Below are 20,255 nucleotides of genomic sequence, written 5' to 3'. Positions count from 1 at the left end.
AGCCGTGAGAGTGATGAGGTCAACCAAAGGCTGCACATAGAAATTAAATAACAGTGGGGACAAGGCAGAGCCCTGGGGGACGCCACCGGAAAGAGAATAGAGAGAAAAGGAGGTAAAGATTCTGACTGGCCCTGATCAGTCAAAAAAGAGGTAAACCATGCCAGGACAGAACCTGAGATGCCGATAAGAGGCCAGGAGGGATAGGAGTATGGGGTGGTCGACAGTGTCGATGGCCGTCGATAGATCAAGCAGAATTATGGCCACCCCACACCACCTCCATCGACCAGCCTGGTCATATCATCCATTACTGAAACTAGGACACTTTCTGTACCTCTCAGCGGGGCGGAAACCCGGCTAAAAGGGGTCAAGCACAGAGGAGGACTCAAGAAACCCAGAAAGAAGTGGAGATATCAAGGCCTCAAGAAGCTTCATAAAGAAGGAATGTAGAGAGATAGGGCAGAAATTGGACAGAACAGAGGCATCCAGTGACAGCTTCTTTAAAAGAGGGACCACGATAGCCTGTTTAAGTTCTTCAGGGAATTACACCAGAGCAACAAGAATGGTTGACCGCCTTGGTCACCAGAGGAATAATCTCAGGCAAGACATCTTTAAGAATAAATAGAGGAATAGGGTCGGATGAGGCTGCGGATTTCAGGTGAGCGATGGCCTGCAATACGGCCTCATCAGAGAATACAGGGAAGGTGGACAACCAGAGGTAGCTGGCTGGCTGTGCCCCATAATGAGTCACTTCTCTGTTCTCAAAAAAACGGTTCTGAAACACAGTTAGGGATAAACAGACTTCTTGCTCTGTGGACATATATATTCTATATACAAAAAGAAGTCCTATTTATTATTAGAGTGTCACCCTTCACTCTTCCCACATCAAGTGGAACATTTCAATAATTATCACAAATTTTATTAGTAATCAATTAACATATTTCATAAAAGACAATCATAAAAATGATCATGATACATTGAACACATACAAAATGCTAAAACAACACAAGTAGAATCACCATAAGTGCATCATAGTCCAGTAATTCTTCAAAGGATCAAAAATGTGTACCCAACTGACACTTTGATTCCATTGCCTTACTACTTTCAGCTTATTTCTTATTGGTGTATCTAAAAAAAACGACTTGTACAAGTTTCAGTCCTTTTTAAACAGCAATGTAGGATATTCTTCAGGGGAGTGTGTCTTGTGTCGAACTCTAAAAATCTTCTTTAGTTGGGGAGAGTACTCTCTCTTTCCTTGTAATGACTCTGAGGCCTTTACTGGTTCTTGCTGCAGATTCCCAAATTCTTATAGGAATTCTTGCTCTTCCTCCTCTTTATTCTAAACAACAATGGTCTTCTCCCATCTACTTCTTTTTGTTTCTTTCTACAATAAACTCTTAGTCTTCTGGTGAAAGATTGGCACCTTGTGCTTTTAGATGTTGCGTTCCATCACACTAGGCCTTTGTATCATTGAGTATTATAGGCCTCAGGTTCCTTTTTAAATTTTTCCAATTATCATGTAGCTAGGATCTGCTCAGGTCATCCCATTCGATTCTAGTTGTTCACTAGCGTCCATACCTACATAATTAAGATCGTGGTCACACCAGGGCTAACCTGCGTGAGATTCAAATTGTTTCGAATATTAACAATTTTGGCATGGATAAACTCAGCAAGTGCATCACAGTGTGACTGAGAAGGCTGTGTGGGAAGAAAGCGAGCTGTGGAAGAAAAGGATTCAATGACTGCAAATATCTCCTTCGATTGAGTGCAGTTTCAATCTTGAGAGTAAACATTTCTGTTTGGCTGACTTAATAGCCAGATGATAGTTTCTGGAAAGCAAGACAAAGGCCACTTTATCACAAGGACTACAAGAAGAGCGACACTTGCGCTCTCCTTGGCGAAGCCCAATTTAGCCACTCTCAGTTCTTCCGTGAACCATCCCTGAGACGGGCGGCCATGCAGCTGCATGGTTTTAAAGGGTGCCAATTGATCTGCAGTAGCTAGCTGTGCCTGACATAGGGTGGCAAAATCCACAGGCAAGTCACTAGGACATTTAGTCTTCACTGCAGATGCCAAGACAGACTTATCAATGCCATGCCATTTCCTCTTAAGAACTGTGCCTCTAGACAGGGTAGGAGGGGAAACTCCAAGGGGTACAGCGAAAGGGATCAGAGAGTGGTCGGACCACGGGACAGGCACTAAGGGGCAGCCTACCAGACACGGGACTCCACAAAAAATAAGATCCAGGATCCCCCCCAAGGATGGGTGAGTTCAGTGACATGTTGGGTTAAACCCAGATCCACAAAACCCTAAAAAACACCAACTAGAGTAGGGACAAGAGGAGGGTTAAAGCAGATATTAAAGTCACCGAGCACTATAAGATTTACATATTTGAGGTGAAGAGAAGCCACAAGTTTCAGGAAAGGTAGCAGGAAATGTGTATAAGGGCCAGGCGGACGATAGACCAGCAGAAAATGAACAAAGTCGACCGCCGAGATTTCCAAGCACACCATAAGTGTCCATGGTCAAATCATGGACTACCGGTACAGTAGTAACCTTAAGGGTGGCTTTAAATATAACAGCTATTCCCCCACCCGCATAGGGTGCAGCTCTTTCTTCATGAATTATTTTATACCCCTCAGGCAAGAATTGGGGAAACATGGGGGCTGAGGTGGCTGTTGGCCAGGTTTCCGTAAAACAGAGTATATCTGGACCATCGTCACAGATAACGTTGTAAATATGATCAGAATGTGTGACCAAGGAGCGTGAATTAAGCAACAAGGCACTCGGAGGTGTGTTAGAGCTGTAAGAAACTCCAACAGGAGCGCAACATGCCAAATCTTAATTCAGGGGAAAAACAGTACCTGCCGGTGCCATATCTAACAGACATGAGCGGGAGTAGTGGGCTATAGCAGATAGGGGTATAACTTAGCAAAATATCTGCAGAGCAACTTTTGGATAAGGTTTGAAGCTGAGGGCAACATACCAGACCTGGCTCTTTGGTTTGAAGGGGGTCATTTTCTTCCCTCTGCTAACTGCAGAGAGAGGACTGCTCTCCCTATCAGTGGCGTGTTACACGTCCTCTTATGCTATTTGCATTGCTTGGCCCACAAAGTGCAAATGCATGGAAATTCAGTCGAACTTGAGTTTGGCCATTCGTTGAACGTTTTACTGCAATCACAAATACATCATGCCATGAATGCGCATGGCACAAGACATTTACATGAATTCCTATGGAATGTGCCAATTTATACCAGTTTCAAAAATCTTGAGGGTTCCATAGAAATCTAATGCATTTGTGCATCATCAGAATCATAAACTGGCAGATATGCATTTGTTTTGGAAAGGTGGAGCTGGTGGGGTTGTGGGAATGTAAGTTCCATCCTGGGACCTCAACAGAGCCAATCAAAACCTTGAAAATCCGTAGAGTGAAACACATGGTTTTTACACTTCATTTACCGCTCCAGGAGATTGCAAAATGATCCCCAAAATCTGCCCTCTGTTCGGGAGGATTATTTTCTCAGGAATTCCAATGTTTGCAGAAACAGCACGGTGAGATAAAATGATTTGCCTAGGATCACACACTTTGCTTAAGTGGTGGAATCAGAATCTGAGCCCAGTCCGAGATTTACGCACTTGGCCCCTTATCTGCCCATCTTCAATTTAATAAGTATTTGTTAAGGTTTGGTTTGAAAAGATGAAATAATAGTTGTATAGCATTGCATTTCAAAGTACACACATTAGATAAGACACTAACCTGACATTATATAAATCGTTTTAGAAACATGTCAAGCATATAGATTTACTTTACCCATCCTGGCTAGAAGATCACAATAAAAGCCTACAAGAAGGTTGTGAGTTTTTAAAACTATATTGACAGTGAAAGAAAATACAATGCATTGGAATGACACCTGCCAGAGTCTTTGTTTCACTCCTCTGCCAACGTTATGCTCCCCTCCCATGTATTATCCCTACCATTCAGATCTTTTAAATGGACAGTAGTCCTCCCACCCCTCTGGGCCATCAATCTCTAATCTTGCTCATTGTAAAGTTCTACCTTAAAATGCTGGGGGAAAAACGAGGACCAGAAATATTTGGGGTCGAATTTCGAACATGTTTGTTTTTTTTTTACTTTTCAAAAATGTTTAATGTGGGGGGAGACCCACCCAAAAAAAACACCCCCACCTTCTTTATACCCTAACCCAACTCCATCTACGTATTGTGTAAAAATGTGCCAATGAAAATCGTGTTTGTATTCGTTTTTGGGGGGGAATTATCCATTGTAATGTGCTTTGTTGATACAAAGCGAAATCAGAGGAAGCAGCCATGCTTGCCTGCACTGTGACGTTTTACAAGAAAAAGTGTGAACGCCGAGTTGGGAAGGCTTTGGAGAGATGATGTGTGTGGCATTGTGTTAAATAACGTTCTGTGTTTCTATGTTGTGGGAAGCAATAGATGATCTGTATTCCTCTGAACGCGTCACCCAGGTAAGGGTTGGTTTTGTTAATAATCAGCTGCTACTTAAATAATGAACCGGGTGGACTCTATACAGTAGGAATGTAACGTGTGCGAAAATTAGAGATGGGAGAACAAGGAATGTTACAGCATGACAAAAACACCAGCTATTGCCATTGATTCTTTGCATAAGGCACAACACTCGGTATAGTAACTAGAGGAAGACGGCCCTGAAGAAGCTACCCCCATTGTGTTCTTGTCGCTGAAACCGGTCGACTCCGTGTGAGGGATACTGTCAACTGGAAACAGCAGCCTGGCCTTATTGATTGTCAGACTAGTTGGAACAATCATTAAACGTCTTCGATGTATGAAGTTGAGGCTTTTACATCCCTTTCCAGGGAACCATACTCGGGGATAAATAAAGCATTAGGCCCCTAGAGAGTGCCGTCTGTTTTTAATGGGTCTATGTTAAGTGTACTCCTGTTCCTAATAAATGGTGCCTGTAGTGTTACCGTGTGGTTTATGCCTAAACACACCCACCTTGTGAAAAAACGTTGTCACATACCGTAAGGTGATTGGGAGAGATCCTAGCTGTAATGCCGCCTTCTTTTCCTATCCACTATCATAGATAGGTGGCACATCACCGCTTGCTAAGGAAGCTAGGCGGGGTGCCAAGGGGCAGTCAGTTTTCCCGGTCTCCTTTGACAAGGCTGTTTGTGTTGTGCTTAAATGTCTGTAGAGGTTCTATGTGGTGTGGGCCTCCTGCCTACTTTTTGTGCAATACAGAGTAGCTCCGTGAGTGGCCCCCTTGTACTATTAGGCCAGAACCACTTCCAGCTCAGAGATCCTGGCCTCATTCACCGAACAGGTCCGCTTACTCGCGGAATAACCCCCATTTTTTTCACAGGTGTTTGCGGTTGGCGTAAACCCTCCAACTCAAGAGTCCTGTCCCTGGCTTCCAGGGTTCAGCTTGACAGCTCAGAAAATCTAACTCAATGGAAGACCTACATCCAAAGAAATCCTGCTCAACCCACAAGGCCCTCAGAACTCTCAAGTGGTGCTGTGCCGTGCCATGCGTGACCACCTCACTCATACCATGGTCATTTTGCATTCTGGGACATGTACTTCTGCAATTGAGGGTTCAAAACTACAAGTATCAGCAACCCAAAGATGATGGCAAGCCTGCTTACTTCAGCTTTTGTAAACTTGGGACTCTTCTTATGGTGGCCTGAGTTTCCTTCCACTCATGAAGGCAAGGTTGTCCACATCCTTTGGTTGGGTGCAGAAAATGTATTTATTTCCCCTCCTAGAAGCTGAGACTAGCCCAAACTTAGCAAAGGTGCAACAAAATAAAAGCAGTGGAGCTGTTATCATGCCGGAGATTAGGAAGTGGGACCATAAGGCACTGTATGTGTTAAGGGGCTTATGGGCGGTAGACGGCCATGCAAGTGGGATGGCCAGAGAAGGGTGTCATATGGATTGTTTTGCACTTTGTTCTCTTTAGTCAAACACATTTCCGTTTAGATGCAAGTGCTCTGATGGCTTTTGGGGTTTTTTTATCTTGAAAACTCTAGAAAATACGTGTTGTTGACCCCGATTTAAATTTCAGCAGCTCCACATTTTTTAAATTTACAATAGAGCATTTGTAAAGGAAATTGGTGGCACAGTCACTACTTGTTTTCAAAGACTACATTCAGAAGATGGAGGAGAATTCCTGTAGCGCAACCACTTGCCTGTTGTGTACACCGGTGGTTCGGCGGTAGCTGTCTTTATGTGACCAATACTCGTGCACACCTTCGAGTCAGCCAAAAATAGAGCGGGGCAAGCAAGCAGCACTTATTAACAAGTGTTAGGTACGCGTTGGTCCCCGGGAACCCAAGGGGGGTGATTCGCTTCAGAGTACGCACCTATTAAGTAAAATGAAGCAGATGGGTTTAAATGCCGTAACAAAAGTTGCGGAAATGTGAAGTTGCCTTGCAAAGTATGGTGGAACGGTTAGATCAGATCTTTCAAAAGTCCTTTGATGACGGGTGTAAGAAGTCTTCTCACACAGCACAGGGGTGGGGGAGGCGAGGGGGGGGGGGGCATTTGACCAAAGCTCTCTCAGTGGTAACGCAGCAGAGCAGTCGGGCGGCACTCTGAGGAGAGGCGGGGCTGGTGCACGTTACGGTTAATCCCAGACAAGGAAAAACACTGCACAGATATATGAAGAACAATGTATGCATTCTGTATTATAAGTATTGCATCAACGTAACCACAGTTCAGATAAGTACGACAAGTAAAAACAGAAACAACCAACGCCCACACGCCGCGTGTCCCTCCTCATATGCCATTTCTCCCTTTGAATCTGGATTCTTATGCAATCGGTTCGGCTTATAGGCCAAACTAAATAGAAATAAAGGGTCTGGGAAGAGGAAGAGACCAAACTCACCCCTAGGAGGTGTTGCAGAATGTAGTTACCCGACAGGAACCTATTATACACTTTGCTATACTCCTAGAGAGGGGGGGTAAACAGGATTTCCCAAGACTACAAGGCAGAGGAATCATAGAAAGTGTTGATAAAGACAGCAAATACAGTGCTGGGCGGGGCCACGTTTGCCTCATAGAAAGACCCTCCTAGATACAATCTTGGCAACGTCAAACCAGCGTGAAATGCAGCGATTTTTAAATGGGAATTGCATCTACAATCACAGGAGTAATGTAAACATGCACACAATTGGCCAACTGCTCCTGTTATCCAAAAGGCACAAAGATAACATGCCACGTAAGCCATCTTAGGTGAGTTCTCAAAGGCTTGCAAAACGTATCCTTTGGGGTTCACAGGAGAAACCCAATAGGTCTTCCGTAGTTATAGTGATAATCAAGGTTAGTGTCATGTACTGACCCTAGATGCAGAATATTAGGCAAGCAGCAGGCTGGGGAGTCTGAGGCACCCCTCCAGAAGAAGTCCAGACCCTGATTCCATCACTAAAGGCCTGGTGAGAGCTGGTTGCAGAGCGAGGCACACACTCACTATGCCTTTTGCAGTCACACTAGGGGAGGACAGAAACTACTATGCACTCAGAGCCAGGAGACCTTGGGAGCCGGGACCAACAATGAAATTGCGGTCTAGGGACTCAAGGTCAGCCACTCATGGTGCGGACTGCAGCAGAAGCATTCCAAGAGGCACAGGTGAACCAGTAGGCTTCATGAGCGAGATTTGGTCTGGCGAGGTGTTGGTGGGTTTCTCCAGTCTGTGCGACTAGACCCCCAGATGGAGGCTGGACCCAGACCGGGCAGTCTCAGCAGCAATGAAGTACTAAATAATGTGCCCAATACCACCCGAGTTACATCAGGTATGACTTTTGACTTTCACAGCCACATCATGCAAGGTTCTTCCATGCCCCGCATGCTGAGTTGAAGATGCTCTTGTAATTTTCTCATGAACTCATTGGATGAGGGTTTTATCCCAGACCCGCTCAAAGAATCTATAGTCTCGCCACTTCTTAAGAAGCCCTCTTTGGACCCCATTCTATTAAAAAATGTTAGGTCCGTCGCTCGGCTGCTGTGGGTTTTGGAGATGTTGAAGGAGGTGGTGATGGAACAATTACAGGGATACATCGATGGCCATTCCCAACTATTTAGTCATCAATCGGGATTTCGTCCTCATCACAGCACGGAGTCTGTTCTTCTGACCGTTTGGGATGATATCCTGTTAATGCCGACAATGGCTTTCTTTCTATGTTGGTTGTACTGGATATATCCGTGACATTTTACTGAGTCATTTATCGTAAAGAATGGGTGTGTCGGACCTTGCGTTAACATGGTTCCAGTCTTTCCTGAACGGGCAGTCCAAGCGGGTTAGACTGGGTCCATTTGTACCTACTAAATTAGGGACTGCTTCTGGTGTCCTTCAGGGCACCCCACTGTCACGCATTCTCTTTAACATATATGTCCATCGTAGTTGTGAATTTTTACTAAATAGGGCCTAATGTTCCAATTGTATGCTGATGACCCACAGGTTTACTTTATAGTTCGGAACCCGAGGTAGACTTTGACGTCATCATTAATTGCTTGAACAAAGAAGAGAGCTGGATGCTCCATAACCGACTCCAACTGAATACAGGGAAAACAGAAATGATTCTTTTTGGCCCTTAACATAATCTTGACAAAGCTAAAAATTGTACACAACACTGGCTTTATTTGGCTTTCCTTTACTGATAAGATAAAAAAAAACCTGAAGTTCACTGACGATCTAATTTAGAGTTAAATCAACAGTTTTATAAATTACGATGAATTAAATGCATTCTTCCCTATCTGAACAAAGATCATGCCAATACGGTCATTGACACTGTCATTATTAATGCCAGATTGGATTACTGCAATGCTCTGTACATGGGGAACTCTGATGGTCAGCTTTCGTGTCTACATAGGGTACAAAATGTGGCAGCGCGACAGGCCTTTGGCCTTCCTAAATATTCCTCTGTGCCGGTTGCTCAGTGTTCCCAGCGCTGGATCCCTGTAAACTGCAGATGGAGGTTTACAATGTTATGTATGGACTTTAAATGCTTGCATGGTTTATTCCGGAATATTTACAAGCCAGGATTTATCCATACAGATCATGTCAATCCCTTTGTTCAGACAATCTTCATCTTCTTCAGATCCCAAGAGCTAAATGTAGCTCCAGGGGTCTTAGGTTGGTGGACAGTTATCGGCTTTTCTGTAAGTCTCTGAAAATGTATTTATTCTATTAAATTGCCATCTTCACATGTGTGCTTTGATGTGGAGTTCAGATTATATCTCGGGATATAGTCTCGGGATGATAGCTCAGGGGCAACGTGCTCGCCTTGGAAGCAAGACGACACGGAGCACCATAGGTTCAATCCCCGGTCCGCGTTTAGAAACCTCTGGGTATTAGGCACGTTATAAATTACCTGTCATATCATATCATATATGGCGCTCTATAAATGCCACTAGGAAATTGACGACCCACAAAGCAGGAGACACCGCGGCAGTGAGGGCAGCATCAAACGAGGGCTAAACAGACCCCATTCAGGAGGTCAGAGCCGGCCTGCGAGGAGAATAAAGGATCTGTGTGGGCAGCGCAAGAAGGTCCCGCGAACAAGGCATCTGCAGGAGGTGATCCAGTGCACCCCTCAAAGAGCACAGGAGGGGGAGCAGCTGCCACTCAAAGTTCCAGAACACCACATCGAAGAGGGGCTCAGACCTTTAGGCGCCAGGGCCAAAAGCAGCCTCCAGAGGCTTGAGGACACTAGTAACGAAGGTCATAGGATGCAGCAATTAATGCCAGAGGGAAGTAATGGGAGCGTCTGGCAAAGGATTCCACGAGCACAGAGAAGCAGGGATGCGAGAATAAAGGACCAAGAGCACAGCCAGTATATCCACAACAGGGCCCTCGGGGGCAGCACATCTCCAACAGTCTTCCAGTGGAGGTGAGGCAATTCATCTCACAAAGGTGCAGGGTCTCCCCCAGATGTACACATTCACACAGGGGCTGGCTAAGCCAGCCCACTAACCCCTAGGCATGAAGCACTTAGGCTTTGGCGGCTAGCCAATCTGGGCTGACCAGCCCATCTCTGAAACACACAGACACACCCACACCCATGAGAATGTGGGGAAGTCTAGGAGATCCCAAGCCAATTTAAAGTGAAACCCAGAGAGGCCATTGTGGGCTCCGAAAGAGCCTGCACCGGCTGGGTGGCCATTTTAGCTGTCTCTCGTGGATCAGACAAACAAAGAAAGGTCACAAAGCAAAATAAAGGGGTTGTAGGACTACTAAAATGACTTAGTATGCAAATAGTCACCATATATGGGTATTTGGCTACTAACACAGTAAAAGGCTACATGCATGGTATAAACAAAAGGAAATTACACAGCTGCCACCAGCCTATTCCCAAACTAGCGTTCTGGGTGATAGAAATTACCCAGGGTCAACATGGGCCTGTGCCCTGGTAACCATACAGGCTAGGCAGCATATCTAAAATGAGTTGCATTGACGGGAGGTCTTCAGTAGAAGGCTTCTAGCCAAAAATGAAAATATAAACCCAAGAAAGCCAGCAAAAGGTTTAGGGGGCTCAAAATCTGAAACCGGCCCCCCACCCACAATACATTGAATTCGGTCCCAAGAGGAACTATTAATGTTTAAAAATACACCAAGTAGAACACAGTTCCTGCTCACTTTGGGGTCTAGGCCTGGCCTTTCCCCAGGAGCTTGTGCAACTTGACTTGGGTATCACCATTTTGAAGTCCAGAGGCAGACAGGCCTGCCTTAATTTATGTAATTTATTAAAGACTAACGGTAAGGGTACAATTAAGAAACCATTGAGGGAAGTGTTTTTTTAAACTTCTTTTTTAAATCAAAGCTCCCAGGTCAGTGTCGGCACATGGTCCCTCGTGTGAGCCGGATGCCAGAAAGTTATCTGGTGCTGGGCAGCTTCCGTGGATTCGAATGGTCTTCAAAACGTTCAAAGATGAATAAGAATGGAGGATGTTTAAATGTGATCCTGCTACTTAGAATCCAAGATAACAGCTAAAGTCCACCTTGAAAAAGTATGCCCTGGTGGCCGTGGGGCCAATTTGGCAAAAGTACTCAATGATTGCACTAGGAAGTATATATATCCTGCACCACCCCCGCCCGCGCCCCCTTTCCCCTAGTAACACAAATCTGCTTCCCACAAGAGATATTGCTGGGACATGGGACAGCACCCCAGGTCTGGCCTGTTGTTGTCAATTATGTGGCGTTGTGCTGGAAAGTTTGTTACAGTCATCGCTTGCACACGTTTCGCATGGAACGCGCCTGACTCAGTTCCCCTGCCCCTGTATAGGAGGAGGCCTTGGTACACGTGTGGAGAGGAATTAGCAAGACATGCTATGATGGGCAATACTATACAAACACTACTGTGTTTCATACAGTGAACATGTGGAACGTTGCGAGGGACAGGCCTGAACTGTCCCGTCTGAATAATAGGATTGTTATCAATCACATTGTGATTATTGCAGTAATGTTGATTTATTGTGGGTCGAGTCCCCAGGGTAGAGAGGCTGCAATGGGTACAGTCGACCCACACCCGCATTATGGGCACAATGCCAAGCTGAGGGCTCATTCCAAGGAGAATGACAATAACGCCCGGTACACCCCAACCTCCTCGGCTGGAAAGCCATTATAAAGTGGAAACGCGTTGCGCAGTGGAACGGTGCCATGGAGCGAGCATTGCCAGGCTGGCATGTTGGCCAGGGAAGACACTGAGCCCCGATGCAGACTGCTGGTGCAGAAGCTGTAGGCCTCCTCACGGCGATTAAGGCCCTTTTGACCCATTGCTTAGATGGACATTTCAATAATGTAATGGCGCTTTAAGGCCGCGGTCTGGGGTGTCGGACTGGGCATTACAGGCCCCAGAGACAGAGTTAAAGGCCGTGGCGCAGAGAGGATTATGAATAGAAGGGTGACGTAACACAGGTGGCCTGTTGGCAGGAATTCTGCATGTGTGCCCTAGGTATTCAACTGGACGGCATTATGGTTCGTTTAAAGCAAACGTGTCACCGCACCCTCCTCAGTTTACAGTTGTAGCTGGCTTGGCACCTCAGAGAAGATGCTTGGCACCCCTGTTTCCTCATTCCGCCCCAGCCCCAACCAGTGGTCTTCAAACTGGGGGTGGGGGCCCGAAAGATGTCTGGGGGGTCGGCAGACTCCTTAGAAACCGATCAAGTTTACTTTTTTATATTAAATATAAGCAGCGTTTCTACTGCTTATTTTTTCTATTAAAAACAGTCACCTTAATCCTTATCTTGAATGGCAACACACCTCGCCCCGAACATCCTTTGGGCCCTGGAGAGGGTACAACCCCTAGATGGGAGGGCCCAGAAACAAAACTTTTACTCAAGGGGGGGCTTGGTATGAAAACGTTTGCGACCACCGGCTTAAACAGAGCGCCTAAGGGGTAGCAGTGAGTTTTATTTATTTTACTCGTTTACCCCCAAGCAGCGTAGAAAGGCAAGGCCTATACAGCAGCCGCACACGTGATTCTCTGGAAAAATTCACCATCATTCGCCCCTAAAAGTGCAACACGAGTTGTGCTGCATCTTCGCAAGGTTTTAGTAAGTGCAAGTGTGACCCCGGGTCAGTCAATGCATTTCCCGGGCTTCTGAATTCACAGTAACCAGACGTATAGATTCAGAAACACACACAGGCCAATGGCATGTAGGCCCACTATGTAGCTGGGAATGAATGCTTAACCAGCTGTTGATTTGTTTTCTGAGCTATGGAGTGGTTGAGCAATGGTGAACTCCAATATAAGGGTCTCTTAGGACCCCAAGGTCACTGGACTGAGAACTGGTCATCCTCTAGTGTCCCTGAATGTTGGTATGGGCCAGTGATCGTTTGGAAGCGATGGTCGTGGGAGAAAGAGGCTCAGTGGAGAGCTTGCTGCCCCAGGCAGCACCTCCTGGCATTCTTTGGCCTGGGCTAGGAGGCCACGTGGCCTTGTGCAAAGCTACTGATGTCACGTGGGTTGCTGCACACTGAGACAAGCGATCGCACATGCAGCTGGACTCCCAGCGCAGATCGCAAAGGATGGACCCACTGTGGCAGGCCCACGGTCGGAGTGGGACAAAAAATGGTCTCGGGCACCAATGAAAAAGTGGCCCACAGTTGCAAATGGCTATTCATTCCTTTTGTGCCACTGTTTGAATAGTACCCAAGGGGGAGTTTTTGGGTAAAATGTGATGCAAATTCTACACTTTAAAGAATATTCAGCAACACTGGTCAAAACTATTTGCCGCAGAGTGATGAAACTCCACATACTGGGCCACATTTGCCGAAGAAGTGTCTCACTTTGACCAAAAAACGGACCCACACCAGCATTTTGCATTTCTGGTTCGGCCATGGGCCTATTGCCCTACAGATTAATCCGAGCCCGGGCAGGCCTGAGGGTGGCCACCCTGGGGGAAAGAGAGCAATGTCCACCCGCCCTGGCCGTGAAGAACATCACCTCCCTCAAAGGATATGTGACTTATGCAGGATTTAAAAAAGGTGAAAACAAGAGATTGGCTGCACACCCTCCCAAGTGCTTCACCACATGGGTGAAAAATGCCCAGAATGAAGAAAGGGGTTCGCCCTGTGGCACGACTGACCGTGCGGCGTGCCACAGGCATGCAACAAACTTAAGCACAACGCCGGTCCGAGGCTCTCAGCGTAACAACCGTTACATTTGTAGTGTGGCAACCGTTTCCTCCATCACTCCTGCTCTTGCAGTAAAGGTCACAGTGCCAGGACAGACTGGCCTATAGGTCAATGCCCGAAGTGCAAGCCCATGATTCTAGCATGGCATAACAGGCCACCTTTTTGCCCATAGTGGGCCAATTTCATGCTACACTCGTTTTAACCAATGTTGCTAAGCGAATACAATTTCAAATGCATTATTTGCAAAATATTTGAACCAAAACACCCACTTGGGTAGAACTAAACAATTCTGTTCTGAAAAGTAACGCATTGTACGGCCACTTTTTCCATTGGTGCCTGGACCGATTTGATGTCCTAGTCCGACCCTGGACACTGCCCACAGAAAGCAATGGGCTCTCTACCTGGGTTCTTGCTTGTGCCCAGTCAGCAAATCGTGATCCGGCATGGAGTCGCATGGACCGTGGCCTTGAGTTTAATTTTACCCATTGCACAGCCGATGAAGGGCCTTGTCGGATGCCACCAGCAGCAGAGTGGCTGTTCGTGGGAGGACAGTAAAGGGGAATAAGCAGTGGGATAGCTGTCCAGGAAGGATGCTGTTCAGATGAGTGAGCTGAGAAGCTGGTGTTATTTTTATACCTGTTTACCCTTACTGATTAGGTCATCAGGGCTCCTACCTATAGGAATGCTAGTCATTTTCAGCATGATTGACAGTCGCCATTCTGAGCCTGGAGCCATTACCATTCCAATCCCTAGTCTTTTGCTAGCTGTGAAAAAAATATTTTCCTCTCTGCAGAGCTGTAAGTGGGCCGAGGCGAGCCCAGCAGTTCCTGAAAAGTGTTTCTGAGCACGGTCGATGTCAGTGCTCCCCAAAGTCCCATGATAGCCATCGAGCAGGCCGCTAGAAGCCAAGGCATTTTTTTTCTAAAGCCTGAAGCATTGGTGCATAGAAAATAGGCCTGGGCTCTTAGCGAACTCGCCTTGGCTTCCTTAATTGTGGTGCCGACCCCACCAGGCATTCTTTTAACTAAAAGATGCAGGGACCATCACCATTGTACCCCAGGTGAGAGGGCGATGAACGCTGCAACGGAATGCCTGGCAGGGGTCAGCACCACAATTAAGGAAGAAAGGGCAAGGCTGCTAGAAGCCAAACCTTTTTTTTTAAAGCCTGAAGCTGTTGATGGCAAAAATAAGTTAAAGGGAAACAAATTCATACCGCCACGTGACCTGCAGAGAAAAAGAACTGAATGGAGTCATACCAAGTCTCAAAAACGTATTTGAGAAGACATTTTTGGTAGCCTTCAACAGATCACACATTGAGAACCGTGTCATCAATTGTGTAGTTTGTGCATCCAGTTTTCAGCCAAGGTGAGCGCCCCGATGTCTCTCTAGTTGTCCTCTAGGTGCTGAAGGTGGCTGTTCGATGCTACACTTTGGGCGGAACCCTGACTGATAGTCATTTAGGAGGTGGAGTTGTTCGATTCTGGTGAGTAGTTGTGTAGCAACTATATTTTCCAGGATTTTGCCAATAAACGGGAGGTTGGTAATGGGCCTGTGGTTGACCAGATCGTCTGGATCTAGGGTTGATTTTTTCAAATGAGGTCGTATGAGACCAGTTTTGAGGATGTCTGGAAATTATCCTTCTGCGAGGGAGGCGCTGAGGCTGAGGAGCACATTGAGCGTCAGGCCCATCAATTGTTTAATGATGAGGCCGGAATTATATCGTCGGAGTAAGAAATAGGTTTGAGGGAGGCAAACATTTTTAGGAGATCCGGGGGAAAGGAGAGAATACGGTTCAGAGGGTCAGTATGCGTGCTGGGGTGCATGAGATGCTAATGCTGTGAGAGGTTGATTTGATGGTCTCACAGACTTTGTCTATTTTTTCCATGTGTTGATTTTGTCACCTTTTTCATGAGTTGTTGGTACCTCAGTGCCGGGCGGGGGTTTGATACAATGCTTTACTAGTTCAAAGAGGCATTTTTTCCTGTTAGAGGCTGCCGAAATGGTGGTGGAGTAGTAAGCGGCGTTGGCCGTGGTAATCAGAATGCTACGGTTTGCGCACAGAGATTTGAGGCTGGTGAGGCCTCCCGAGTTATGGTTTTTGTACCACAGTTTCTCTAGGGCTCTGATTGAGTGTTTGTTAGAGGCTAGCTCGGGGGTGTACCCTCTCTCTCTTTCTCCCTGTCTCCCTTTCTTTCCCTCTCTCCTTCCTCTATTTCTTATTCTCTTTCCCCTTTCCTCTCTCTTCACACCCCAGTGGGCCTGTTATCTGTCTTTCTGCCACCCTGGGCCCAAGTCTCTCCCCCTTCTATCAGCCTCACACTATTCAACCCTTCCCTTCCTCCCTTGGTGTCCCTTCTCCCCCCTTTCCCCTGCATCCAAGGGTATTCCCCATCCCCTCCCCAAGGTATCATGCAAGTGGGTGTGCCTATCTTGTATGCCTGGCATCAATGCCCAGGCTTGTGTCCGCAGCCCAGTGCAGACAATCATCTGTGTCCAGTTTTCCTAACTTATTCTGCTGGCAATGAGCCTGCTTCTATGCCTGTAATACATTGTTTCCTGATTTCTGCAAAGACTTTGATGCCTTCATTTGTGTTCCCATTTTTCAGTGTAGCCTGACTGTTATTGCCAGAGGGGGGACCAAGTCCATCTGCACCCACAATGCACCCTCTCCTGGGTCTGTTAATTCCCTGTCCCAAAACTGTGGTTCTGCCTGGGGTCTCCCACATTCTGGCCTGCCTCCCATTTCCACAAAGAGGCATGAAGGATTTTAAACAAGGTGCTACAACCACCCACCAAAAACCTGCCCTAACCTGTCTTTTCTGAGATATGGGGTGCCCATCCGATAAGAGATGAGGAACACAGAGAGACAGCAAACCTTGCCTGTGCTGAACCACCCTTAGAAAACGGTGACAGGCTTGAACATTAGGAACTTTATATTCCAATGGGGCGATTCCCACACCAACCCATTTCAATATCATGCATACCAGTGTGTGCCATGACTTTCAATTTAATCACAAATTCATTAAATGTTTCTAGCATGGAAAACCCTTTACTTCTTCTCTGGTCCATCAGGACTATGCTACTTTGACATTCCACGTGCACCACAGGGCCTTGGTGGAGGGTTTGCCAAATCTATGCAAGTTTTGCGATTTTGAAAACCACGACAAGCACTTTCCCGAACCCACACTCATGAATCACTGGGTTGGTGTACTTTGCCTAAATTATGCTAGAAGCTGTGCATTACTTATTCTCAGTGCTTTAAATACCCACATTTTAAGATTAGCAAACAAACTAGCTCACATCCTCCTGGCATATGGCTCCGCTGTTTGTGCCAAACATGCCAGCTGGAAATTGCCAGGCATATTCCTCCATGACTCTGCCTCGCCTCTAGCCCACAGCCACCCCTTTCAAGAGGGGAGGTCCCGCTCCACAAAGAGCATGCGTGTTCATATAGGTGTCTTGCACCCCAAAACACCTGTCCCATGATCCCTCCCCACTGTCACGCACTGTTCACTCACTTCTACCCAGTAACCACAACTCTACCTGTAATGCAGTTCAGCCCAGATACACTTTTCAATGCCATTAACATGGGCTGCTGTTTTGTGGGGTGTTGTCATGCATGCTCGCTTTTCAGAAACTGTAAACTATATCTTCATCCTCAAAAGCTGCGGAGGGATAAAGCCATGTATAAAGCAGTGCTTCCATATAAGACTAAGAATGTTCTGGAGCAAAACGCATGCTCTTGAAAGAATGTGAATACCCACAAGGCACGTCTCAGTGCTCTGAACTTAAGGTGGACTTTCAGGGTTAGCTAGTGAGTGGTGCTGTGACATGTGTGGCCTAGCTGAAATAGCCTTTTATTATGATTATTATGGTATTTTATTAGCATGGACCTAGCTTTGAGAAGCAACAAAGTGCTTTACAGAGGTGTACAACAGTACAGATATACAACAGAGCGCTTTTCAGAGGTAACAACAGAAGAGATATACAGTAAGGGGGGGATACAGAAGGGCACAGAGGAGGGGTAAATCTGTACCGGGCGGCGGGTAGGAGAGAGACGGGCGGTGCCTTGCCAGTCAGGTGGCGTGAGGGGCAATATGATGGCCTAGGTGTTGAGGCAGAGAGATCCCTTTAAGATGTGGGTCTTGAGCTCTTTTCTGAATTGTAGGAGCGTGGGGGCGAGTCTGGTGCTTTTGGGGAGGAGGTTTCATAGTCTTGGGGCGTAGGCAGAAAAGGCTTGTTTTCTGGTCCTTTACTTTTTGCAGCAGTGGATTTAAAGTCTGCATGTGTCCTGGCTTCTGGTGGTGAGCTTCTCTGCGAGGTAGCTGAGTGGCTTGAGGGCGACTGCCTTATAGATGATGCAGCAAGACTTGAAGGTGATGTGTGCGTGCAGTGAGAGCCACTGAAGGTTTATGAAGGCAGGGGTGATGTGGTTTTATCTGTGTAGACCCTTGATAAGGCATGCAGCCTCGTGTAAGACACTTCTCAGCAGCACAAGGGAGAATGGGAGACCTTAGAGGAGTGCACTGCCCCCATCCAGGTGAGATAGGACCGTTGCTTGAACAGTGGATCTAAAGCTGTCCAGAGGGAGGAAAGGCTTAACTTGCTGCAGGAGGGAGAGCAGATACCAAGCTGTCTGAGTTTTCTTAGATATGTGTGCCAGACAAATTCTACCTGCAAATGATATGCAATTGGGAAAAAACTCTTTCAAAAAATGTAATCTGTGAATATGATTTCTGAAATTATGCAACATTCCTTATGTCTGGTCTCCTACTCTTGAATCCGTCAATCACCGGAGCAGAGTGAACATTACTGCCTTCGGAGTCTTTGTCTGCTACCCCCGCCCCTTACAATTTCAAAACTGGCGGTCCTCTACCCTGCATCACAAGACAGTCTCACCGTATAATGAATGTGCAGCGTGTCTCCCCAGGAGGAGGTTTCAGAGCAGGAATCCGGCTTCACCTGCAATAGAGAGAGGGGGGGACAATGAAAGCATGTCTCTGGAGATGCTACTCTTGCGTTTTTGTCTGATAAGCAGGGCTCAAGTTGATCGTACACGCAAGTGGACAGAGTCCCCCCACTTTTTTTCGGTAGCCCCAGGAGGTGGAAATACCGTGAGGTAACAACGTTTAATACCTTATTGAAACAAGAGGAGGAGTGGTGGAGTGCCGCCTGTGGAAGCTGGAGCAGGAATGCACCATACAGGATTAACTTCTGTCAAAGAGAGGCCCCAGATTGCAAGCCTTGGGGGCTGGGGAGAAAAGAGTATGGGATGGGAGAGAGGGGAAAGGGGTGTAGCGTTGGAGGACTGCACTGGTACAGGTGTCGATAGCGCAATACTACAGGTGCGGACCTGGCACAACCGCTACAGATGTAACCCGCAGGGGGCAGCACTGCTGTAGGTGTACACCCCGGGCTAAAGCTGTGCATGCAGCAGGTTCTCCCAGAACAGTGTTAAAGGTGTGGACAGAAGTACTACATATTCAGGGGGGAATACCACGTGTGTGGAAATCTGAAGTGCTACAGATGTAAATGGGAGGGGGCGGTGCTGTTGCAGGTGTGTAGGAGGTCTGGTTGAAAGCTGTGGATGGGGCAGGGTGGTGCTACATGGAGGGATAGCTACGGCTTGGGTGGGCTGGAGGGCTACAGGTGTAAATGGGGCGAGCATGCATGGTTTTCTGAGGGGCAGAGCTGATGTAGGTATATATACACACACACGAGGCCTGGACTAAAGTTGTGGATGGGGCGCTACACAGTGCTGCGAGTGACATGTGTGCGTAGCACAGTGCTGCATGTTCATGGGCAGCGCTACGGGGACAGCGGAGTGCTAGATATACGAGGGTGAAGAAGCAATGCCACAGGGTTGGGGGCGAGGCGCAGGTGTGGATAAGATACATGACATGAAGCAGAGAAGCATCACACTGCTGGAAGAGCTGTGTGCTGCAAGCGGGTACAGGAGCGGGAGGGGGGGTGGTGCTACAGGTATGGGGCTCTTTCTGTCACACCGAAATCAGTGCTTCACTCACCAATGTCTCTATGAGAAGTTCAGACTGAGTTTCCTCGTCAGTCTGTGCCCCGGTCTGGTGGGGGCAGAGAATAAGAAGCACCAGGAAGAGCCCCCGCAGGCACGGGGAGATGGGAGGCAGCATGTTAGCCATGGTGGAGGGCGAGGGCAGAAAGAGAGAGGGAGAGGCTGGTGATGGGGAAAGTGCCCACGGGGAGGAGCTAGAGGAGGGAAGTTGTGTGAGCAGCCAGGGAAACGCCCAGAAGGCCGGGCCCGCCTCACCGGCGACAGGAGCCGCCCACGATACCCCGGGGGCCTCCTCCAGTGCAGGCAGGGCCCGCCCCTAGCTCTTCGAGGCTCCCCCTTCACTCTGCGCCACCGGCAGGGCAGCTCCGGAGGCGCCCTCAGAGCCGGAGACAACACGGTGTCTTCCCTCGTCACCTCACGGGAGCGGAACTGCGTTTTCGAAGCGGACGCGCAGCGTCATATTTCATGAGTGCACTTGTGGATGTGGAACAAAGAATCTGCCCGGGTTGGCCAGTGGCGAGAACTTCACAATCTCAACGTGTAGTCCCCTATACCCTCTTATCCCAGAGTTATCCAGGTTCCTGCGCATTCCCC

General features: G+C 47.4%; 1 protein-coding gene across 1 annotated transcript in view; it reads right to left on the bottom strand.

Moving 5' to 3' along the window:
* Nucleotides 1-19,904, bottom strand: part of FKBP11 (FKBP prolyl isomerase 11) — a 100,996-nt gene extending 81,092 nt beyond the window's left edge. Inside the window, exons 1-2 of the mRNA XM_069653845.1 lie at nucleotides 19,657-19,904; nucleotides 18,530-18,592 (exon numbers count right to left, since the gene is read on the bottom strand). Coding sequence (XP_069509946.1) covers nucleotides 18,530-18,592; nucleotides 19,657-19,788 — 195 coding nt within the window. The 5' untranslated portion in view covers nucleotides 19,789-19,904. The remainder of the gene's footprint in view (nucleotides 1-18,529; nucleotides 18,593-19,656) is intronic.
* Between the last annotated feature and the right edge of the window lie 351 nt (nucleotides 19,905-20,255).

This window comes from Ambystoma mexicanum, chromosome 3q, assembly GCF_040938575.1.
Source record: "Ambystoma mexicanum isolate Mex_15411 chromosome 3q, UKY_AmexF1_1, whole genome shotgun sequence".
Taxonomy (NCBI): Eukaryota; Metazoa; Chordata; class Amphibia; order Caudata; family Ambystomatidae; genus Ambystoma; species Ambystoma mexicanum.
Note: the sequence above shows the minus strand (reverse complement) of the source record. Positions and strands in the feature narration are given on the sequence as shown.